This window comes from Microcebus murinus, chromosome 12 (genome assembly GCF_040939455.1).
Source record: "Microcebus murinus isolate Inina chromosome 12, M.murinus_Inina_mat1.0, whole genome shotgun sequence".
Classification (NCBI taxonomy): Eukaryota; Metazoa; Chordata; class Mammalia; order Primates; family Cheirogaleidae; genus Microcebus; species Microcebus murinus.
In genome coordinates this window covers 90,857,719-90,881,353 of record NC_134115.1, presented here as the reverse complement: position 1 = coordinate 90,881,353, position 23,635 = coordinate 90,857,719, and the positions used below count along the sequence as shown (strand labels likewise).

The following is a 23,635-nucleotide window of genomic DNA, read 5'->3' as shown; positions in this document are numbered from 1 at the left end:
CCCAGCAGTAAGCACTGTGACTTTTGTGAATTAGGTTTGCTGGTCGTGCGCCTGTGTGTGGGTCTGGTTCTACAGGCATACCCTGCACCCCGGCTTCCTCCCCTCTCAGTTAGGCAGACCCGGGGGCACGGTGTCTGAGGCTTGGCTGCTGTAGGAGCGCAAGATACACTTACAGAGTCTTGCCCTCTGTTTACAGGTGGGGAAACTGAGGCCCCATGGTATGAGACCAGACCTGGGGAGGTTGGTGGCATTGCCAGGGCTGCTGCAGGCGATCACCAGCCTCCAAGGCCAGGGCAGTCAGGTCAGACACGTGGAAGGGTCCCTTCCTTCAGCCCTTCTCCTGACCCTGCGGTGAACCTCCAGGCTCTGCCCTCCAACCTTAGTGGCTTCTGGAGAGAGTTCCCTCCCCTGCTGCCGCCTGGGCCCAGCAGCCTCGCTGCCACCCTGACTGCTGCCCTGAGACCACGGGTGCTAAAGCCTCCCGTGGCTCCAGCTGCCCGAGACCCCTGCCCTGCCCAGCGTGTCATCTGACCCCTCCCTGCTCCAGGGTGTCCCTAAGCCCGAAAGGGGTAGTGCGGGGCGGCCTCCCCACGCACGGCCGGGCGCAGGCTCGCCGAGGGCAGTTACCTGATGTGCTCCCCACTGCCCTTTGAGGGAGCCATGTCCATTACCCGCCTTTCCCGACGAAGAAACTGAGGCTCAGAGAGGTTAAGCAACTGGTGGAAGGCCCCAGAGCTGGGGAGAGGCCTAAGTAGAATTGGGGGAGCTGCCTGCGCACATCAGCACACGCACACCTCACACCTACGCGCACGCCGCCAGCGCGACGCCCGCCACTCGGGACCGCGTCGCACCCGTGGGAACGGCCAGCCCCGGCCCTGCGCGCTCTCGGCCCCGCCCCCGGCCTGACAACGGCGGGTGCGCGCGCACACGCCCCTCGGCCGCCCCGCCCCCCGCCTGACAACGGCGGGTGCGCGCGCACACGCCCCTCGGCTGCCCGAGCCCCGCCCCCGCGCGCTCCCGTCCCCGCCCCCGGCCTGACAGCGGCGGGCGCGCGCGCACGGCCCTCGCCCGCCCGGCCCCGCTCCCTCTCCGCCCCGCCCCTCGCGCGCACGGCCCCGCCCCCTCTGCGCCCCGCCCCTCGCGCCAGGCCCCGCCCCTGGCGCGCCAGGCCCCGCCCCCGGCCTGACCTCAGCCGGGCCGGGCCGCGGGCGCAGAGCGCGGGCAGCACCGAGCCGCGCGGGCCGCGCCGCCGCCCCCGCCGCGCTGGCCGGGCCCCGCGGCTGCGCCGCCCCGGGTTCCGCGGCCCGGCCGGCCGTGCGAACCGCCGATGGTGCAGCTCATGTGGGCCGAGGCGGCCGGGCCTGCGGGCGGCGCCGAGCCGCTGTTCCCCGGCTCCCGGCGGAGCCGCAGCGTGTGGGACGCCGTGCGCCTGGAGGTGGGCGCGCCCGGCAGCTGCCCCGTCGTGCTGCACAGCTTCACGCAGCTCGACCCCGACCTGCCGCGCCTGGAGGTGGGTGAGCGCGCTCGCGCCCGCGGCGTCGGAGGGCCCGGGCCCGACTCGCAGCAGCACGGGGCGCGCCTGGGGTCTGGGGGCCCGCTCCACATGGGGGTCCCTCCGCAGAAACCCCCTCCTTGCTCCAGCGCCAGGCCGGCACGGCGGGCTCGGGGGCTGCCAGCGCGCCCCAAATGACAGGGACCACAGCTCGGTTCTTTGCCCCCCTCAATTCCATCCCAGGGCCTGCAGGGCAGTTAGGCTTTAGGGGTGCGGGTGTGGACAGGTGGCGGAGGGTGGCAGAGTCCTAGAATCCTTAGAGGTGATTGGGACCCCAGGCCCTTCCAGTGCGCCTCCCTTGGGGCAGAATGGGTCTGGTGACAGGGAGACATCAGGGCTGCGCAGAGGAGGGTGAGGGCAGTGCTGGGGAGCAGCGGGCCTCCAGCTTGTGGGGCTACGTGTCTGGTTGTGAGGGGGCCAGGGCTTCTCAAGCCCTCGCACGACTTGTTTCTGCTTGATTAGAAAGCGCGCCAGCACCCTGACTCTGTCCCTGCTTGAGAGGGCTCAGAGAAGGGTGCTCTGTGCCTGTCACAGACGCAGGCAGGGGTGACTAGATGAGGGCTGGGACTCTTGTTTCTTGTGTGCCCTGGACAGGGGGCCATGGGTTGGTTACCGGGTAGTGCCCCCTGCCTCCCGCCTGACTGTGCACCAGACTCCATGCAGCCGAGGCAGTGGGACTCAGAGATGGCCCCTCTCCCTGCTCTGCCTGGTGTGGGGCCTGGACAGAGGCCATCCTGGGTCGGGGACTCAGGACATATGTCAGGGCTCTGGCTAGGCAAAGCCTTAGCAGTGAAGGTCCCCAGCCCGAGTGCTGTAAACAGGGTCCCTGTCGGCACTTTAGGCCACAATTTGTTGTATGTAATTGTCAGCCTGGGTCTTGAGCCTCTTCAGGTCCCAGTTCCTAGACAGGCCTGGCTAAAGCGCGTCTCTCTCTGCCCAGCTTTGGGGAGAGCTTTTGCTGGGGAACCCCAGGCCTGGGAGACCCTTTCCTCCTGAGTGAGGCAGGTGGCTGGACCAGGAGTGTTCCCTAGCACTCATCCACCCGGAGCTCTGGTCCTCACTGGCAGCTGGAGAGGGAGCCCTGAAGGGGGAGGCCTGCCACCAGCCCAGGGCTCATCTGGCTTTCATCACGCCTGGCAGCGGCTCTCGCTTTGTGTGCTGGGAGGGTCCTGGCCTGCAGAGAGCTCACAGGGGCCGGGCAGGTTCCTGCCGGGGTGGGGCCGCTTTCTCTCCACCCTCTGTCTGTCTGCATCCCTGAGGGACCTGGGGAGAGGCAGAGCTGGGCTCCACCTCTGCCAGGGGGCTGGGAAAGGGCTTCTGCTCGCCCAGCCTGTGGCGGCCGTTCAGAATCAAAGGGGAAGCTTCTGGCTAGGCAGGAAAGCCAGGGTCCAGGCAGGAGAGGAGGCCACTGCCGGAAACCGAACACAATGACCATTTACCAAGGGCCCAGGGGAGGGGTTGGGGAAGTCCCTGTCCCTCCTGCCAGCACCTCCCCCGTCCCCATCCTGGGCTGATTTCCTGGTGGCTGAAGCGTGCCAGAGCTAAAGCGGCCCACTTGCAGTCCCTGTCCTCTCTGGAAACCACCAGGCAGTTTCTGCCTTCCTTCCCCCCCCCCACCGCTATTTCCCCACCAAGCCTCCACCCAGTCCTTCCCTTTCTGGGCTGCCAGATGTCCTCGCACATCTGGGCATCCGCTTGTCATCTCAATTCTGAGCCAAGCCACCACAGACCCAGCTTGGCCTGCGCAATCCTGTGCTTTCTGGAGGTCAGGTTCCATGCTCCTGTCTCCAAGCAGGCCACTGCGTCAGCCAGGCAAGAGCTGTGGCCACCACCACCTCATTCCACCCGGCTGAGGTGCCAACCCTACCTTCTAGGAAACTGACAGCCGGAGAGGTGAAGCCCGTGACCCGAACACCCATACGGCCAAGAAGGGTCACTGCCAGAATATGAACACAGGCTGTGTGCTGTGTGGGGTGCCTGCCGAGTGCAGGAGCCGTAAGGGGTCAGAGAAGGCTAGGGCAGAGTTCGCTGGAGTGGCCCGGCCAGGCAGCCCAGAAACCCCTTGGTCGGGTAAGGGGTAGGGATGCTTCTGGCCCAGAGGAAAAGGAAAGTGCTTTGGTCCAGAGGACACGGGAACTTCCGGGAGGAAGCCAGTCCACAGCTGGACCTCACAGGCTTAAAATACTAGCTAAAAAGAGCAAGCATGTCCTGGGAGCCCCCGCGGTAATGTGCATTCATCATGTCCTTGTGAGGTCGAATAGTCCCAGCCATTTGACAGACAGAACTGCTGAGGCGCTACAGACGATTAGACTGCACGAGCTGTTCGGCGGCGGCGCAGGCCCGAGGGCAGTGTGTGGGTGCGGAGGGCTGCTCGGTATTCACGGGGACAGTCTCCCTCCAGCCTCCTGCCCACCTGCTCTCATCTCCTGCTCGCACTGGGCGCAGGTCTTAGGTTTAACTCCCAGGGCTCAGCAACATCTTTGACACTGGAGGCTCAGAGGCCGTCCCTGGGTGGGCACAGCCTGTGCTCAGCCTGCGTTCCTGCGTGTGTTCCAGCGCGCATACTGTGATCTTCCAGGACGGCTTCCTGGCCCTCGCCAAAGGGGCCGACCCCAAGACCCTCGGGTTCCACTCTTGCTTTACTCCTCGAGTGCCCCAGGAGAAGAGAAGGGGTGGGGGGCCAGGCTTTCTGGTACTGAGTCCTTATTCCTTCTGAAGGTGGGGGACACTTGGGCATGCTGGTCTGATTCCCGGGAGGCTCAGGGATGACCCTGGAGCAGGAGCGGGCGACATCCCTGGGAGAGGTTAAACCGCCCGTCGGCAGGGCTGGCGTCCCATTCTCAGCCCGTAGGTCGGATGTTTCCAGGCCCCGTCTGCATTGCCGGTGAGAAGGGGTTGGGGCAGGGGGTTGTCGCTTGCCCTCGGCTGGCAGCTCTGAAGGAGGCGGTGGGGCTGTTTCAGGAGGCTGCGCCCAGGCAGCTGAGGACAAGTTCCCAGGGGCTGCTGGCTAGCTGCCCAGGCGACTCCCACGGCGTGGCACGGCCGTGCTGTGGCCACCCTGTCCCATGGTGAGGCCCGCAGCCTTGCAGCCCCAGAAACGCCGTGTTCCTGGACACACAGCTCCAGCAAAGCGAATGAAGAGGTAGAAGTCGAAGCCTGCCGCCTTGGGCTGGAGAAGCCGAACTCTGAGCAGACCCGAATCCCCACCTCTGCACGTCTTGGCTGCCCGTGGGCCAGGGAGGGAGGGGCATGACAGTCCAAGGCTGCAGCACGCAGGGCAGGAGGACCCGCCGAGGGCCTGCGTTAGGGGCCTGCGTTGGGGACGTTCTTGGCTGAGGGTGTAGCGTTGGCGGTTTTTCTCTCCTCAAAAGGACCCTTTGGTGCCTTTGCAGCCCTAGCTAGACTGAGTGCTCCTGCTCTCTGAGCCTTGGTTTCCTTGTCTGTAAAATGGACGCGATGCCAGTTCTTCCTTTAGGGTTCCAGTGAGGACCCAGTGAGTCAGGAGACCTGAGAAGCAGTCTGCACAGTGCCTGGCACAGCGTCAGGGCTGGACAGGGAGCAGCTGCTATGATTAATATTTTCTGACTAGGTGCCAGGGCAGTGGCCTGAACCTTCCAGGTGCCCGTGCCCTGGGCTCCTGGGGCATGTTGCTCCATCAGCACTCGGTTTCCTTGGCCTGGGTCTTACGGGCCACCTCGGGGAGTGGGTGTCTCCCAGGCCTCTCCCCCAGGGCATGTCCACAGACCTTCCCTCCCTCCAACCTGCTGTGCAACCTGAGGAAGCCCTTCCTCTGTCTCTGGCCCCTCCTCCCCATGGGGTCGGACTCTGCCCTGGGGCTGTGACCCTGGCAGCGGCTGCAGTCAGGCCTGGGTGTGTCCCTACAGGCCAGGGTTCAAATCCCTATCCTGCTGGCTACTTCCTGGCTCCCTACTGGGCGAGTTCCTGCCCGCCTGTTTGCCTGCCTGTGGGAGGGTGTTGCGAGGACCAAATGCAGGGCCTGGCGCCCAGGAAGTGCCCGCACATGCTGCACACCGTGGTCATCGGTGTTGGTGTTGCACCTGGACCTTCAGCCTGCTCCACCCTGCACCCCATTGGGACCAGGCCACCTCTTCTTCGGCTGCCACTAGCCACACCTCCCTCCAGCCTGGCCCCCAGGTGGCCTGCCTGCCTGACATTCTGGAGCTGAGCGTGAATGGACAGGAGGCCGGGCGTGGGCGAAGCCTGTGGCTGACCTGCGGGGCCGGGTCTGCCCGCCTGCACTGGAGGCATGTTCTCCTGGTCCGAGAGTAGCAGGCCTGGCACAGAGGGTTTCAGAAGAGATGGAATGGCTGGTCACCAGACTCCATGTCCTGGGGTCATGGAGCTCTCTGGTTGCCCTGGCAACCAGGCACTTTGTGTAGACCTGGGGAGGCCACCTCTGTGAGCTGCGGTGCCAGGGGACCAGGAGTGCGGCCCCCCACACCAGGGCTGCCCTCATGTCCCTGCTGGGCCCCGTCCATGCCCTGGGGTGCAGGGTGCAGGGCACGCGCTGGAACTGGGGACAGGCAGAGGGCAGGAGAGTCGTGGGTACTCGGCGTTTCATCCCCCCTCCCTCGTTGGGGTTCATGGTCAAAGAGATGAGCCAGGACGTGGACTCGAGGAGTCGTGGGTTCTCACGTGGCCCGGACACACTCTCCTTGACCTCCTGCCCAGACTCTGTCGCCAGCTGTGTCCGTGGGGATGGTGTGCAGCAGCCATGGGGCTCGCTGACCTTGGGAGCCCGGGGCTGCGCAGAGAGCGAGCGGTCCTCTCAGTCCTGCTTCATGTCTCGGCTTCTGCGTTCGAGCAAAAGGCTAAAAAGTCAGCAAGCTAGCCGGGCGCGGTGGCTCACGCCTGTAATCCTAGCACTCTGGGAGGCCAAGGCGGGCGGATTGCTCGAGGTCAGGAGTTCGAAACCAGCCTGAGCAAGAGTGAGACCCCGTCTCTACTATAAATAGAAAGAAATTAATTGGCCAACTAATATGTATAGAAAATTAGCCGGGCATGGTGGCGCATGCCTGTAGTCCCAGCTACTCGGGAGGCTGAGGCAGAAGGATTGCTTGAACCCAGGAGATTGAGGTTGCTGTGAGCTAGGCTGACGCCACGGCACTCACTCTAGCCTGGGCAACAAGCGAGACTCTGTCTCAAAAAAAAAAAAAAAAAGTCAGCAAGCTGCTGCTGCCTGCAGGATTTTAGGGTGACCCATCCTCTCTAAGGTGGCCGTCCTCCAGGTGCCCAGGCCTCAGGCAGGTCTCAGGGAGGCTTCCCTCGAGGCTTTTCCCGCCAGTGTTCATCACTGATTCCTGGGGGCCAGTGTGTGCCAGGTGCTGCCCGCTGCCACTGTCGGTCCCACAGTCGCTGGGCGTCCGCGTTCTCTCTTGACCCCACCACTGCCGGTTGGAGACAGGCTGCCACCTTCCCAGCTCACGGACCAGCGCACTGAGGCCGAGGGCTCAGCGCAGCCGGGGGTCTGACCGCTCCATGAGAGTCGGCGCTCTGTGGTCCGGCGGGCCCTGGGGAGGGGGCTCGTGTGCCCAGAGGCATGGGATGCCCGCAGGTGGCTGGCGAGGGCCTTGGGGCGACCTTTGGTGACTCGGTGGACCTGGGCAGCAGCTCAGAGGGGTGCATGAGGTCCCTGAGGGAAATTTCATGCTCATGCAGCACTACCATGAGAGCCACCCCACCCCACCTGAGCGCACTGAGCCTTTCTGCAGGCAGGCCCGGGAGGGCCGGACACGGACACGGAGCGTGCCGCGGAAGCCCTCTCCTCCCTCCGCCTCTGCCCTCGGCCAGGGCCCCGCTGGAGGAGGCCGACTGCCTGTGGCTAGAGTCATGGGGCGCCAGGGGCCCCTAGTTGTCGTTACCAAGGAAACGTGTGTGTGTGTGAGCCTGGAGGAGAGAAGGCACCTTGTGCGTGTGCAGGCGTGGACTGCCCGCTGGGCAGATGGCAGGGCTAGTCTGGCCCCGAAGGGCACCCAAGACCCCCATTCTACCTGGAGGGCATCCGGGCTTGGCCTACAGCTGCTTCTCTCTGCCAGCCAGGGACACGGCCTCCTGCTCACCTGTCACCCTGAGAAGGCTGATCAAGTGACACACTGACCAGGCGCCACCCAAGCCCAGTTTCCCTGCCTCGTCCTCAGGGCTCCAGGCTGTGCCCAAGGATAGTGGGGTGTGGGGGCCTCTCGCCAGGGCCCCAGAGGCACCATGTCCCCCTCACCGCACTGACCCCAGAGGTGGAAGGCCAGGCAGTGTGTTCAGAGGCCTTGCTCCGACTGGGTCCCAGGGCCAGGCTGGGGGTGGGACGGGAGTGTCCCCTGAGGACACAGCCAGGCATGCTGCATTCTTTTCTCCTAACACTCTGCCTAGAGCTGCCTGGACGCCTGCCCTCAGGGGAGGCGTTTTCTCCGCATCAGCTGTTTGCCGGGCCCTCTGCTCCACCGCCCCCTGAGCTCCCAGTCCTGCCTGCAGGGCCCTGGGGGCCTGGCACTGCCCACGCGGGCTGTCTGCTCTGCTAGCAGAGGGTGGCCCAGGGGGCCAGAGCGCTGCCCTTCCTGCCCCAGCGGGTCCCAGGGACAGATGCCAGGACTGTTGGTTGCTTTTCTTTTCTGCCCCTGGAAGAGGGGCCTGCACTTTCTGCTGGAGCCCCAGGGCGGTGGAGCCAGCGCCTCTGTTGTCCCTGGGCAGGCGGTGAACCGGTGTCTGTGCTCAGCAGCGCTCTTGCAGTCTGTGTCAGGCCTGCCGCTGCTGCACCGGGAAAGCACAGACAGGGTCGGCCCCCTGGGGCCGGAGCATCTCCCCATCTGTGCAGCAGGGTGGCTGCTCCCCCATCCCAGGCATGCGTGGCTCTCAGCGTCCTGCCTGCACCCCTCCCCTCCACCTGGCTGGCAGAAGAGGGCCCCCGGGTGGGGGCAGGGCGAGGGATCACATGACACTGCAGGGCTGGGCCAGCTGCTGGGCTGCCAGCAAGGCCTACGGCTCACTGAGGAGCTGCGGGGGTGGCCGCCTGGCCCCAGCCCTCCTGTGGGTGGGCCTGGCTGGGGACACACTTATGTCCAGCAGGCAGTGATGGAACCCAGGTGGGAGCAGGTGCTGTGCCAGGTCCCCAGGTTAAAGTCCAGCGTCCTGAGGCAGGAAGGTCCTGCGTGAGACCTGTGCTGCCGGTGACATGGGCCACCAGGCAGCCATCCGCCTCCCAGCTGGTCCAGATGTGGCTAAAATCCCCAGGAGCGGGAGAGACCCTCCCAGCTGAGCTGCTGGCCATTGCAGGAGGCAGACTCTGACCTCTGAGGAGACCGGGGTGGTCAGGGGCCCTGGGCACTGTGGCCTCTGAAGCTTGTCCCTTCCCAGGGGTGACTTTCTAGGCAGGGGAGAGATTTGCCAGGCGGGATAGAGGAGAGTGCGCATCTGTCTCAGTTTTCCTGTGCATGGGAGGGCCAGACCGCCCCAGGCGTGGGCCGCTCAGGGGCGTGGGTGGGCCCGCGGTTCCCTGCTAACTTCCAAGACACAGGGCCGGCTCTCCTCCAGGGGGGCGGAGGGCCAGGAGCCCAGGGTGATGTCTGCGGCCTTCCAGTTGGTAGGAAGCCCGGCGTGGGAGGGCGACCTCAGGTCAGAGGAAGTGGATTCTGAGGGTGGGCGCAGCCCGCGGCGTGCTGGGCACCTGGCCCTGCCCTGCAGCGGGTCTGGCAGCGCGGCCCAGGCTGAGTCAGCACTTTCTCTCAGCTCCCGGTGCTGACTCCATTTGCAGCGGGACCCCGTACCTCCCTGCTCCCCCTAAAGCCTCAGAGGCGGTATCTTTGCCCCCAGGCTCCCCTCCCCACGGCAAGCTCACCCCTTCCCTGGACCAGGCAGACGGGCAGATGTGGCCGAGTGGCTCGGCTTTGGCCGGCCCCGATGATGTGGCCCCTGGCCAGCCTGCCAGACCGGGGGTGTCTTTGTCTCCTAAAACAAGGACCTTTCCTTTCTGCACGGGGATCTGGACAGCAGCCAGATGACCCCTGCCTGTCCCAGCCAGGGCCCCGTGGGCTTGGGGTTCTGTGGAAGCCAGCGTCTGCCCGGATTCTGTCGCCGTCCCCGTTCACGCACACCCCCTCACGTGGTGACGGACGGGGAACTGGGAACTCCGCGGTTGCCCAAGAGGCACAAGGCATGAATGAGCAGAAAGGGAAGGAAGTGGCCGCGATGTGGCCGTCAGGGATGCCCCAGACCCGTGATGCTGACTCCAGGGCTGGGCCGAGAGGAGCTGCCCACTGCTGCTGGCTCAGCAGAGGCCGGGGCTGGGCGCAGGAGGAGTGTGAGGAGATGCCTTCTCAGGGGTGCAGCTGCCTGAGCCTCAGGGTCCCCGCTGCACCATTTACCTGATGTGCATGACCTCGGGCCAGTTGCTCTGCTCGGCCTCCATTTACCCACCTGTGATATGGCTGAGTGACAATACCCGTCTTGGAGGGGCTGGCTTGAGGAGTGGGCCAGTCCTGGGCAGGAGCAGGTCGCTGGGGGCCTGGAAGCTGCGTGGGCCCATCGTGTTCACATCCCAGGTAGCGGGGGCCGGGTGGGGAGGGCAGTGTTGGGACAGCAGCCTCTGCCCTGAGGTTAAACCCGAGCCCCGGAGCTGTCGTCCTCTGTCGCCCCAGGCCAGAGTCCGGTGTAGAAGGTTGCAGGGTGTCCCCCCCTGCAGCAGGCCCCTGACAAGGCGCCCGGCCACGGGCACTGTCTTTGCAGAGCTCCACACAGGAGATCGGCGAGGAGCTGATCAACGGGGTCGTCTACTCCATCTCCCTGCGCAGGGTGCAGCTGCACCACGGTGCCAGCAAGGGCCAGCGCTGGCTCGGGGTGAGTGTGGCTCGGGTCCCCACTCGGGCCCAGGACCCAGTACCGCCCCGGCGACTCCGCCGGGCCCCTTCCCAGAGCTTTCCCGCTGGAGGGCCCAGCGTGCTTTTCCCAAAGGAATCCAGGCCCTTGCACCCCCAGTCCCCAGGGCCCAGCCCAGGCCTGGCCAGCTGCAAAGGCGCCGTTGCCACACGTCCACGATTGTCAGAAAAGACATGTTTTCATGTAGTGCTACGGGTTTTCCTGTGTGACTCCGGTCCCCAGGTGTGCGACACACAGCCATCAGCCTGACCGTCCCCACGCCTTCTCCCAGCCTCACACAGCATCTCGCGTAGCAGGGCCGACTTTACCCGGAGAGAGCGTGACTCAGGCCGTCACACGCCCTTCTCTGCAACTTGCCGCCCCCAGGCCCTCCCGGGTGGGGAGCTGGGGCCTGGCTCAGCTGCGGCGTGACATTCCAGAGGGAGGCCGGTCACCTCTGCGGCTCCGTCCCCACTGCTGTGGGGCCAGGACGCGATCCTTTCTGAGGCCATTCCGGCAGTGCCGCAGGGGACGTCCTGTGCCTCCCGCCCTGGGATGAGCCTCTGTTTCCCGTCTCTAGAATGGGGGTGTTTTGTTAGGACTCGCTCGCGTAACGCGCTGGCTACGGGGCAGCACTGTCATTACTCGGCCGATAAACTGCCCTGAAGGTGCTGGTGGTTGAGTCACTGCCACACCTCTAACGCTGCTTCCAAAGCTTTTTCCGCTGGAAGCACTCACGTCTCGCCTCTTCCCTCGCGCCGGTCAGGGGCCGGGCGTTGGGTGGGAGTTCCAGCCTCTAGCCCTCCTGGAGATGCGTGGTGCTGCCACCGACTGCCCGTCCCCCCTCTGTCCCACCCAGTATGAGAACGAGTCGGCCCTGAACCTTTACGAGACCTGCAAGGTGCGGACGGTGAAGGCGGGCACGCTGGAGAAGCTGGTGGAGCACCTGGTGCCCGCCTTCCAGGGCAGCGACCTGTCCTACGTCACCATCTTCCTGTGCACCTACAGAGCCTTCACCACCACCCAGCAGGTGCTGGACCTGCTGTTCAAGAGGTGAGCGCCCGTCCCTGCGAGGCGCAGCGGCGGGTCTTGGGAATATCACGTCACCTCCCTGAGCCTCAGCTCTCCACAGGAGAACTGGGTGCCCCGAGGACCCGCCTGCCAGAGCTGTCGTAAGGGCTGGGTGGGGTGAGCCGCAGAAAGGGCCTCCCCCGCACCTGGCCCCGGTGGGTGCTGCGTGGGGCCGGGTGGCTCGCGTTCCAATTCCCCACTGCCCCGAGAGGAAGCCCTCCGCCCCTGGTCCTGCCCACGGCGTGTGGCCTCGGCAAAGCCATTTGCCCGTTTGTCAAGCAAGGCAGTCACAGACCTCATCTGGGGGGCTTGGGAGCCACGATACCTGGGAAGGGGTGGGGTGGGGCTCATTCATTCGGTAAATAAACAGGGAGTGCCTGCTGCGTGCGGGCACCTTTCTAGACCCTTAGCACAAGTTGATGAAAACAGAAAAAGTTGCTGCCCTCCTGGGCTCCCACTGCAGCTGGAGAGCCAGGCAGTAACACTAGACGTCGTAAGCAGGTACGGTAGATGTGACGCCCTCACGGCCTCCTCTAGATATGGCTGCATCCTCCCCTACTCCCATGAGGACGGCGGACCCCAGGACCAGCTTAAAAAGTGAGTGGGCCTTGGGCCAGCGTGGGGGACCTCCTGTCTCCACGGTGGGGGTGTCTGGGGTTCTGCCTTCAGGAAGAGAGAAAACAGAGAGCTGGAGACAGGGTCCCAGCCGCCCTGGGGAGTGGAGGGGAGGCTGAGACTCCATTTGCACGGTGGTCTCGTCCCTGCTCGGCTTGCCCAAGTGCCCTGAGCCAGGGGGCCCGGCGGGACAGGAGGGGTGAGCAGCCCGCTCGCATGCTGCCCCGATCCTCAGTGAGCTCAGCCGGGGCTCACGGGGACTCAGGGAGTGCTCAGGGGCCGGCCGCAGCCACTCTCTGGGAAAGTAGTAATAATACCGGCAGGAAGACGACACCTGCACGCAGCTCACACCGAGAAGGCAGCGTGTAAGCACGCGGGCTGCAGGTGGAGGTATCCCCAGGGACCCGCAAATGCTAGGCAGGAGGACGGATCCCTCATGGAGGGTACATTCCAGTACGAAAGGCTGCGGGAGATAGGAAGAGGAGTGTGTCGCCTTTCGGGAAGGAGGGGGCAGGTGGTCACACCGCTGACCAAGGGCTCCCTCCACCGAGGCTCTGCAGAGCCGAGGGGGCTCGGGCTGGGCGGGCTGGCCTCCAGATGGAGCCACGGGCGGGCCGGGGCCAGGGAGGCCAGGCCTCTGACGCTGCTGCCGCCGCCTGCCCCCAGCGCCATCTCCTCCATCCTGGGCACCTGGCTGGACCAGTACTCGGAGGATTTCTGTGAGCCTCCGGACTTCCCCTGCCTCAAGCAGCTGGTGGCCTACGTGCAGCTCAACATGCCCGGCTCAGACCTGGAGCGCCGCGCCCACCTGCTCCTGGCCCAGCTGGAGCACTCGGAGCCCCTTGAGGCAGAGCCTGAGGGTGAGGATGGGGTCGGTGCTGGCACACGCGAGCTGGGCAGGAGCCCAGAGCAGCCCAGAGCACCCAGGCCCCGGGCCGCAGCTGGCAGGGCATCCTGGGGTGGGCTCGCACGGGTGGCTTTTCCAGAAGGTGGCGGGTGCTGCGTCTCTGGGAAGGCTCTCGGAAAGACTGCCACGCCCGTGAATTTTCTCCCCCAGCTCTTTCACCAGCTCCGGTGCCAGCGCTAAAACCAACGCTGGAGCTAGAGCCAGCTCCGGCGCCCGCCCCAGCACCCAGCCCCGTGCCAGCGCCAGCCCCAGAGCCAGAGCCTGCGCCAGCCCCAGAGCGGGAAGCAGCTCCAGCTTCAGGGCTAGAGGTCGCTCTAGCGCCGCCTCTCGAGCTGGAGCCAGTTCTGGTGTCAGCTCTCATGCCAGCGCCGGAGCCGGAGCCGGCGTCCACACCAGCTCCGGAGCCAGCGCCAGCGTCCACACCAGCTCCGGAGCCGAAGCCAGCGTCCACACCCGCTCCGGAGCCGGAGCCAGCTCCGTCACAGACTCTCGAGCTAGAGCCAGTTCCAACGCCGGCCCCGTGCTCGGAGCCTTCCTGGCCTTCACCTGCGGCTGCAGAGAACGGGCTGAGTGAGGAGAAGCCTCACCTCCTGGTGTTCCCTCCCGACCTGGTGGCCGAGCAGTTCACGCTGATGGACGCGGTGAGCGGCTCAGTCTGGCAGGGCAGGGCAGGGCGGGGCAGGGCGGGGCGGGGCGGGGCAGGCCTTCCTCTGGGCATCTGCTGCCTGCTCCTGCCATTCGCGGGCCCAGAACCAGCGTTCTGGTTCAGATCCCAGCCCCACCATTACAGACCAGGTGGCACGGGCAAGTTTCTTAACCCCACAGGGCTCAAGCCACATCCTCAGCTTCCCAAGCACCTGCCCAGCCCTCTGCAGCAGGGCCGTGACGCCTCCCCTCCTCCCCAGGAGCTGTTCAAGAAGGTGGTGCCCTACCACTGCCTGGGCTCCATCTGGTCCCAGCGGGACAAGAAGGGCAAGGAGCACCTGGCACCCACCATCCGCGCCACCGTCGCCCAGTTCAACAACGTGGCCAACTGCGTCATCACCACCTGCCTCGGGGACCGGAGCATGAAGGCCCCGGACAGGGCCAGGGTGGTGGAGCACTGGATCGAGGTGGCCAGGGTACGCTGCAGGAGGGGCCCGGGGACCCCCGTCTGCCCTCAGGATGTCCCTGGCCCCTGCCCCACGCAGGCCCCAGCCTCTCCTGTCCCGGCCACTCTGGCCTCTCCTCCCACTGCCGGACGCTCACGTCCTCCTCTGGTTGGGACAAAATCCCCCCCTCGGTGTTGCGCCCTGCGTCCCGAACGTGTCCCAGGGGGGCTCCCGGGGCGCCCGTCTGGAAGGGGCCCGGCCGAGGGGACCGCAGCTGGCTCTCTCGCCTGCCCAGGAGTGCCGCGTCCTCAAGAACTTCTCGTCCCTCCACGCCGTGCTCTCCGCCCTGCAGAGCAACTCCATCCACCGCCTGAAGAAGACGTGGGAGGAGGTGTCCAGGTGGGCACAGCTGTCACCAAGGCGGCTCCAGGGGCCTCCCACAGGGAGCCTGCAGGCTTCGGGAGGCCACGATCTCCGAGGGCAGGGACCCTGTTGCCTGAGTCGGGGTGCAGCTTCCTTGCCTGCCGGGCGCGGGTTGAGCCAAGTCAGAGACTTTGTGGCACTGACGCTGTAGCCACAGAGCTCGGTGCCCGCTGGGGCCCTGGTGGGAATGGGGGCCCCGTCGTGCCAACGCGAAGGCCCCTCCCTAGCCCCCTGGAGCCTGTCGGGAACCACTCACCTGGGCGGTTTGGGATCTGTGAGTTGTTAAGTGAAATAGGTTTGCGCTCGCGCCGTTCCCAACTTTCTCCTTCCTTTGCCCTTCCCACAGGGACAGCTTCCGGATCTTCCAGAAGCTGTCGGAGATTTTCTCGGATGACAACAACTACTCGCTGAGCAGAGAGCTGCTCATCAAGGTGGGGGCGGCGGGGGACGGGGTGAAGAGGGGAGCACGAGCATCTCACCAAGAAAGTGTCTTTGGAAAATTGCAGGCCCTTTTGTTTGGTCTGGACACAGGGGAAGGGGTGTCTGTTTGCCCTCGGGCAGGTGGGGGCACAGAGGCCCCATGAGGCAGGCGCTGAGGGGCCCGAGGTCAGGGGTGTGCAGGGTGAGGACTGAGGGGAGGAGGATCTTGCTGACCTCGTCGTCACCCCTGGCAGGAGGGGACCTCCAAGTTTGCCACCCTGGAGATGAACCCCAAGAGAGCCCAGAAGCGGCCGAAGGAGACGGTGAGTCTGCCCGAGGGGGGATCAGTGGGGCGGCCCCCAGCCCTGTCCTCCCTGCCACCCTGCCTGGCACGCCCCACGAGGCCTCCTGGACCCTGGCAGGACTTCCCTGCCCAGCTGCAGCCACCAGAGCAGGGGACCGGGGCAGGCTCAGGGTGGGCTGGGGCGGGCCACATGACCCTCTGCCCAGAGCCAGGCTGGGAGACGGCTGGAGGGAGTCTGGGGTCTGTGGAGGCCAGGATGGGGCCTGGGGGAGGCTGGTGAAAGTCCCCAGGCTGCTCCAAGTGCGGGGTGGGGGCTGAGGCCGAGAAGCCTCCAAGGGAGGGGCCTCGGAACTTACTTGCCGCCCCCGACCCCGACGTTGTAGGGAGCCATCCAGGGCACCGTCCCCTACCTGGGCACGTTCCTCACTGACCTGGTGATGCTGGACACTGCCATGAAGGACTATCTGTATGTGAGTGAGCTGGGGGCTGGGGCAGTGGGGGGTGGGGCAGCTGGGGCCTGGTGGTGACTGACCAGAGCTGTAAGAGGGTTTGGCCAAACTGGACACGGGCGGGAAGGTGGTCTGGCAGCGAGGGCGAGCAGTCCCTCCACTGTCCCCAGGGAGGGTTTGGCAAGAAGCCCCCCCCCCCAGCCTCTGGCCCAGGCCCCACCCATGCCCAGAACCCACCCAGTCCAGGACCCTATGCGCCCTGCCCCCTGGTGGGCACTCCTGGTAGTGCAGTGGGGGGCGGGGGGGGCAGGGGGGTACCCGTCTTGGGGGCACCTTCTGATGGACACTGTCTGCCTTCCAGGGGAGACTGATCAACTTCGAGAAGAGGAGGAAGGTGAGTCCCCGGCTGGGGGAGGGGTGGGAGTCAGACCCACCTGGGCAGACACGGGTCCCATCCCCCTCGCTCTTAGGTTTATGGGATCATTTGGATAGGAGGGAAGGGGGTCCCCTCCCGGAGGAGGTTGGAATCCAAGACTCCTTCCTGGGGAGTGGCTGTTTGGGCCCAGCTCTAAGAACAGGGAGGCCCAGATGGGAGCAGGGAAAGGAGGGCACCCCAAGAGCAAAGACCCCAAGACTGGCCCCTGCCAGGCCCCGTCACCATCTTGTCTTCCCCTCTGGCGCCAGGAATTCGAAGTGATCGCCCAGATCAAGCTGCTGCAGTCAGCCTGCAACAACTACAGCATCGCGCCCGAGGAGCACTTCCGGGCCTGGTTCCGGGCCGTGGAGCGGCTCAGCGAGACAGAGAGGTGAGGCCGGGGCAGGAACCAGGGGTGGCAAGGACGGGCGCTCCCTGAGGCCAGCTCCAGAGAGCCTGCAGTGGTGGCCCCTGTGCCCGAGGTCGGCCCGGGTGCTCGGCCTCCAGCTTCCGGGCTGGTGCTGGGAGGAGACTGAGCGAGGCCTCCTGTAGACACAGCTGCCCTCTGCCTGCAGCTACACCCTGTCGTGCGAGCTGGAGCCTCCTTCCGAGTCGGCCGGCAACACCCTCAAGACCAAGAAGAACGTGGCCATCGTCAAGCGGTGGAGCGAGTAAGCGCCCACACAGGCAGGAGCTGGGGGGCTAATGGTGGGCTTGGGGGTCAGGCAGGCCCTGGGGTCCCACCCCGCTGCTGCCTGGCTCCGTGACGGGGAGAGTCCCCTCACCTCTCTGGGCCTTGGTTTCTCCCGCTGTGAACTGGGGTGATGCTAAATGATCCGCCACACAGCCGGAGCGTGCAGGGTCCTTGTGACTGATCAGGCACTTGTCACAGTGCCTTGGGTGCAGAGTGTGCGGTGGGGTGCCTTGGGGAGGCCCCCAAGTAAGCAGGCCCTTCCTCCAGTCGCCAGGCCCCCAGCACAGAGCTCAGCACCAGCGGCAGCTCCCACTCCAAGTCCTGCGACCAGCTCAGGTGCGGGCCCTACCTCAGCAGCGGGGACTTCGCGGACGCGCTCAGCGTACACTCCGCCGGCTCCTCCAGCTCCGACGTGGAGGAGATCAACGTGAGCTTTGTCCCGGAGTCCCCCGATGGCCAGGAAAAGAAGGTGACTGCCGCCCTTCCCCCCAACGCCCTTCCCCGCCCCTCCACCCCCGGTGCCGGCTCTGCACCCTGCACCCACGCAGGGGCCAAGCAGCCCCAGCTCCTGAGCACGGCTGCCCGGACCCCCCCCCCAGCTGGCCGCCCGTGTCGGGGGCCCCCTTGGGGTCCAGGCTCCTGCTGACATGCCGACCCCCGCAGTTCTGGGAGTCGGCGTCCCAGTCGTCTCCGGAGACCTCGGGCATCAGCTCCGCCTCCAGCAGCACCTCATCCTCTTCGGCCTCCACCACGCCCGTGGCCGCCACACGCACCCACAAGCGCTCCGTCTCAGGGGTCTGCGGCCACGGCTCCTCACTGCCGCTCTACAACCAGCAGGTGGGCGACTGCTGCATCATCCGCGTCAGCCTGGACGTGGACAACGGCAACATGTACAAGAGCATCCTGGTGAGCAGCACGTCGAGCACTGTGGAGCGCCGTGTGCCGCCCCTGCCCTCCTGGGGTCACCTTCTAGGGGCAGGCAGGACAGGTGCCAGCCAGACGCAGAGATGAAGGAGACAGCGGTGGGCGCCAGGGGCTGGCCCGCGGGGAGGGAGGGAGCAGCCGGGCCGGGCACCAGGCGGCAGAGGAGCAATGGCTTGGCATCAGGGTTCTGGGCTGTGTGGGCCCCTGAGGACTTTGACCTTCTCGTGGAGGGAGGGGGAGCCGCTGCAGGGTGGAGCAGAGGTGGGCAGCGAGCGACTGCTGGCTTGTTTTTGGGGCTGGGCTGGTGCCAGAGAGGCTGCTTAGGAGACTTCTGGGGCAGCCCCAGCCAGGAGAGCAGTGGCTGCCACAGGCTAGAGATGACCAGCAGTGTCAGTCTGGACAGGATTAGAGGTGGAGCCAGTGGGAAATACAGGATGTGCGTGGGTGTTGGGGGGGGCCCTCCCTGTCCTCCCCGGCTTCTGCTGCAGACAAGTCCCCCCACACTCTGGGTCAGGCACCCCGTCACACGCCCACCCTGCTCAGAGCCTCTTGCTGCTAGGAGCTGACAAGGCTGTCATTAAGCAGCCACCTGTGTGACCCTGGGTCTAAGTCTCATGTGTATCTCTGGCCCTCAGGGCTCAGGCAGCCAGGGATCAGCCTGTGCTGACCACAGTGGGCACCTGGCCACCTCCTCTCTTACCCCCAGGCGTCCCCCAGGCTCACTGGGGCTGTTACCCTGCCCCTGGGGGCAAGCGGCTTCCCAGGGTAGCATGGGAGCAGGTGGCAGGCTCTTGTAGGAGCCCCTTGGGAAAGATGCCTTCTCATCACATGGAAGTCTCCTTCAGGGAGCATGGGAAGGTGACAAGGGCCCCCTGGACCCAGCACCTGGCCAGAGGCTGTGAGCCCCTGTCCTCAGTGCTAAAGGGACTCCAGAGGGTCTTGGCCATTGCACTTAGGGGAACACTCCAGGGGGCCCTGATAGCCTGCCCCTTTCCCAATCCAGGTGACCAGCCAAGATAAGGCTCCGGCCGTGATCCGCAAGGCCATGGACAAACACAACCTGGATGAGGACGAGCCAGAGGACTACGAGCTGGTGCAGATCATTTCAGACGATCGGAGTAAGTTGGAGAACCAGACAGGCGGGTGATGGGGTGGGCTGGGCCAGCGCCACACCCCAGCCCCAGGCCCTGGCCCCTGAAAACTCACTCTCAGGGGCAGGTGGGCACCGTTCTCAGGGCAGCCCCGGGCTCCCCTGGTGTTTCCTCATCTGCCCCCAGCAGCTGCTGGACCTCCCTGCGAGTCCCCTACCCTGGGCATGAAGAAGCAGTTCAGACCTAACATTAGGCCAGGCACAGTGGCTCACACCTATAATCCCAGCGCTTTGGGAGGCCAAGGTGGGAGGATCATTTGAGGCCAGAAGTTTGAGACCATCCTGGGCAACATAGCAAGACCCCATCTCTACAAAAAAGTTTTAAAAATTAGCAAAGTATGGTGTGGCACCCTGTAGCCCCAGCTACTAGGGAGGCTGAAGTGGGAGGATCACCTGAGCCCAGGAGCTAGGGGTGAGCTTTGGTTGCACCACTGCACTCCAGCCTGGGTGACAGATCGAGGCCCTTGCTTAAAAAAAAGCTAACATGTAGCAAAGAAAAAAGGCATTGTTGGGGCAAGGTGGCCAGATGGCACATGGCAAAGGACATTTTCTGACTAAGACAGGAAAATATGTGCTTCAGAAACATTGCAACTGCCATGGACTGAGCATCAAATGTTAAAATCCATGAGTGTCTGACACTGAAACAAAACAGAGACTACCAGGGAGCCAGCACAGTGTTCTAGAGCCAGGAAACGGGAAGTATCAAAGAGCGAGTACGGGCTCAGCCAGGGCCATGGGCTCGGAGGCTTTGGGTGAGTCCCTTAAGTCCTCTGTGCCCGTTTTCTCAACCCCAAAATGGAGATAAAGTAGCCAGTGAGTCAGGCCTGTCCGTGTAACGGAGAGGGAAGCGTATGGTATAGACACGCACCGTGAAAGTTAACTATGCTGTCACTGTCACTCTGATTTCTTTCCAATGAACTGAGCACCACTCCCAGCCGTTGGCACGGACAGTCAGCAGTGGCTCCCACGTCCCTAGAGGGTGTATTTTAAATCCTCCTGCAGTGTCTCACACCAGCTTGGTTAGGCAGACAAGGTAGGTGTGACCCCGTCTTACAGAAAAAGAGGACTGAGGCCCAGAGAGGTTAAGGAGCGAGAGTCAGGGCCACACGGTGTCGCCTGGCAAGAGCACGGATCCAGCCCCGCGCAGCCCTGCGGCAGGCTCTGGGCCAGAGGAGACGGCGGGAGCCAAGAGCACGTGTGCCTGCCGGTGCCTGGCCCCACGAGGTGTGCAGGCCGCCCTGGAACCCGGCGCAGGAGGCCTGTCCCGAGTAGGGCCGGATGGAGGGGAAGTAGTCAAGGTCCTAGAAAGCCTGTTGCAGCTGGACAGGGTGTAGGCAGGACAGGGTGACTCACCGCCAGCTTCAGGCCAGGCTGGAGTTTCGGAGTCAGAGCCCTTTTTGAGACAGAGTCTCACTCTGTTGCCCGGGCTAGAGTGAGTGCCGTGGCGTCAGCCTAGCTCACAGCAGCCTCAAACTCCTGGCTCAAGCGATCCTCCTGCCTCAGCCTCCCCAGTAGCTGGCACTACAGGCATGCGCCACCATGCCCGGCTATTTATATATATATATATATATATATATATATATATATATATATGTTAGTTGGCCGATTAATTTCTTTCTATTTATAGTAGAGACGGGGTCTCGCTCTTGCTCAGTCTGGTTTCGAACTCCTGACCCTGAGCAATCCGCCCGCCTCAGCCTCCCAGAGTGCTAGGATTGCAGGTGTGAGCCACCGCGCCCGGCCGCGAGAGCCCTTTATAGACAAGCACCGCTAGGCCGCATCAGGGTCTTGTCAGAGTCTGTCCTCGGGCAGGAGTCATTGAGGGGGGTCCTTGGTGGTCCTGGAGCAGGACTGGGGGATCTCAGGGCTGTCCTCGCAGGGGCTCTCGGGCAGTGGGGCCCCCAGGAACACAGGCGACCACCCTCTGCCCCTCCCTCCCCAGAGCTGAAGATCCCTGAGAACGCCAACGTGTTCTATGCCATGAACTCTGCCGCCAACTACGACTTTGTCCTGAAAAAGCGGAACTTCGCCAAAGGGGCAAAGGTCAAGCACGGAGCCAGCTCCACCCTCCCCCGCATGAAGCAGAAAGGACTCAAGATTGCCAAGGGCATCTTCTGAGGGCGTCTCCCCGGGTCTGGCTGGCCGGGAGCTAAGAATTTACAGGCTACCCTGGCCTAGGCCCGCCGGGCACCCGCCGCCCACCCGCCAGCCCAGGGCACCCCAGACTCCACTTCCATCCCGAACCTCTCCTGCTGCCGGGATTGACGCCTGCCGCGTGCTGGGCTGACCTGGCCTCCCGCGGACCACTCGCTGCCTTAGGTGCCTTCTGCTCTCTGGAACCAGAGGACTAGCCGACTTTTGCCAAGGAGCGGTGCCAATGGGCAAGGTGCCCTGGTACCATGGTGCCTGCCCCTGGGCACTGCCTCTGTACACTCCCTGACACCTTCCCAGGTGCGGGTCACTGCCACCTGTGCCACAGGCACCCCAGAGCACCCACTCACCCACCAGGTCTGACCACTGCAGTTCTCTCCTCGTGCCCACGGGCACCGGCCCGTGACCTTTGCAGGGGTCCTGGCCCCTCCTCCCGCCACTCTAGCCTTTCTAGGCTGCACCAAAGATTCCATCATCAGGGCCAACCGAGAGTGAGGGAGTCTCGCCCACCACTTGCCCCAGCCCTCCCCCGGGAGAGGAGAGAGAAACCCTCTTCATGGACCACACTCTTCACCCAGTGAGTGAGGACAGTCCCAGCTGCGTCCCATCCATGTTGACTCTCACGCCACTGCAAGTGCCATTCACCGCTGCATCCTGGGCTTTCCGAGACCACACGGGACGGGGGTTGCTGGGGAAGGAGGGTTTGGGGTGGGAAGGCGATTGAATATTTGTATAAAAAGGAAAAAAAAAATGTTTACTGATTGGGGAGGGGCAATATTTATTTGTTGTAAATAGCAAATGCTAGACTTGAATATTATATTAAAATCCTGTTTCTACTACCGCCTGGTCCTTGTGGTTTTGTTCTTTCATTCCCTATCACAATTTAAATGACATGGAGACTCTCACATTCCATGTTCAAGTGAGGAATCTTGCAGGACTGTCAGGTTTTTTTTATGCAGAAGAAGTAAAAAAGTGGCAGGCACACTGAAGGGAGCACACAAGTCCACCTTTCACAGAGCAGATGTTCATTTCCGTGTCACTGAACTGGGCAATGCACTGAGACAGTCCCATAGTACCCCTGGGGCTAGAGATTGGAGGTGTTTTCACAGGGCATAGCAATAACCTCTGACATTTGGGTGTCCTTTTTTTTTTTTTTTTTTGTGAGACAGAGTCTCACTCTGTTGCCCTGGCTAGAGTGAGTGCCGTGGCATCAGCCTAGCTCACAGCAACCTCAATCTCCTGGGCTCAAGCAATCCTCCTGCCTCAGCCTCCCAAGAAGCTGGGACTACAGGCATGTGCCACCATGCCCGGCTAATTTTTTCTATATATATATATTAGTTGGCCAATTAATTTCTTTCTATTTATAGTAGAGACGGGGTCTCGCTCGTTTCAAACTCCTGATCTTGAGCGATCCGCCCGCCTTGGCCTCCCAGAGTGCTGGGATTACCGGCATGAGCCACCCTGCCCGGCCTGCATATCTTTTAAAGATAACATTTACAACAGAAAATGGCAGAGTAGGAGGCCTCAAGTTTCAGTCTCTCCATGGAATCAACCATTCAGCTGGGAAAAAAATTGATCAGAATCAACTATTTTGGCACTCTGGAACCTGCTCAGATGCAGCACAGCCAGGGGACCGGTTGATGAAGGGAGACCCTGCTGAATTTCAGCTGCTAAGAAAACCTCTGTCAAGTCACAGGCTGGCTGACAACAGGGACAACGGGACAGAAATGGCTGTGACTACACACGACAAGGAATACAAATACAAGCTGGGCAAACGTGGTTTGGAAAAGTCACTGTGGAGACAGGAGACTGTACAAGTGACACAGGCAGTTCCCCAGGAGAAGACAACCTGATTTCCAAAGTTACCACATTATAATGCCCAGTGTTGTTTGGTTCTCCAAAAATGACAAAGCATACAAAGAAACAGTGAAGTTGGCTCATTCACAGGAATAAAAGAATTTGACAGAAACTATCTCTGAGGAAGCTCAGAGATTAAAATGACTAGTTTGTTTTTTTGAGACAGAGTCTCACTTTGTTGCCCAGGCTAGAGTGAGTGCCATGACGTCAGCCTAGCTCACAGCAACCTCAAACTCCTGGGCTCAAGCAATCCTCCTGCCTCAGCCTCCCGAGTAGCTGGGACTACAGGCATGCACCACCATGCCTGGCTAACTTTTTCTATATATATATTAGTTGGCCAATTAATTTCTTTCTATTTATAGTAGAGATGGGGTCTCGCTCTTGCTCAGGCCGGTTTCTAACTCCTGACCTCGAGCTATCCGCCCGCCTCGGCCTCCCAGAGTGCTAGGATTACAGGCGTGAGCCCGGCCAAAATGACTAGTTAAAGGGGTTAAATCATCTTTCTCAAATGTGCTCACTGAGCTAAAGGAAACCATGGAACTAAAGAAAATCAGAATGCTGTATGAGCAGATGGGTAATGCGATAAAGAAATGTAAATTATAAAAAAAGAACCAACCAGAAAATTTGAAGCTGAGAAGTGTGACAACAAATGAAGAATTTACTAGAGAAGTTCACCGGAGAAGTTCACAGGCAGAAGGGTCGGCGCACTTGAAGATAAGGCAATTGAAATTATTCCATCTGAGGAGCAGA

At 63.1% G+C, this 23,635-nt stretch overlaps 1 protein-coding gene across 3 annotated transcripts in view; it reads left to right on the top strand.

The window, feature by feature from the left end:
- The window catches only part of RALGDS (ral guanine nucleotide dissociation stimulator), a 45,350-nt gene extending 23,483 nt beyond the window's left edge, over positions 1-21,867 (top strand). The window contains exons 1-18 of one of the 3 annotated variants that reach the window (XM_012744113.2): positions 1,214-1,510; positions 10,286-10,396; positions 11,274-11,467; positions 12,023-12,082; positions 12,767-12,960; positions 13,158-13,648; positions 13,913-14,128; positions 14,394-14,497; positions 14,868-14,952; positions 15,196-15,264; positions 15,629-15,715; positions 16,056-16,088; positions 16,379-16,500; positions 16,685-16,780; positions 17,071-17,272; positions 17,467-17,709; positions 18,731-18,845; positions 20,820-21,867. In XM_012744113.2, the coding sequence (XP_012599567.1) occupies positions 1,328-1,510; positions 10,286-10,396; positions 11,274-11,467; positions 12,023-12,082; positions 12,767-12,960; positions 13,158-13,648; positions 13,913-14,128; positions 14,394-14,497; positions 14,868-14,952; positions 15,196-15,264; positions 15,629-15,715; positions 16,056-16,088; positions 16,379-16,500; positions 16,685-16,780; positions 17,071-17,272; positions 17,467-17,709; positions 18,731-18,845; positions 20,820-20,995 (2,781 nt within the window). In that variant the 5' untranslated portion in view covers positions 1,214-1,327 and the 3' untranslated portion in view covers positions 20,996-21,867. Of the gene's footprint in view, positions 1-1,213; positions 1,511-10,285; positions 10,397-11,273; positions 11,468-11,986; positions 12,083-12,766; positions 12,961-13,157; positions 13,649-13,912; positions 14,129-14,393; positions 14,498-14,867; positions 14,953-15,195; positions 15,265-15,628; positions 15,716-16,055; positions 16,089-16,378; positions 16,501-16,684; positions 16,781-17,070; positions 17,273-17,466; positions 17,710-18,730; positions 18,846-20,819 lie in introns of those variants that run through there. The other 2 variants (XM_012744111.2, XM_012744114.2) reach the window with 2 other exon arrangements.
- Positions 21,868-23,635: the final 1,768 nt, after the last annotated feature.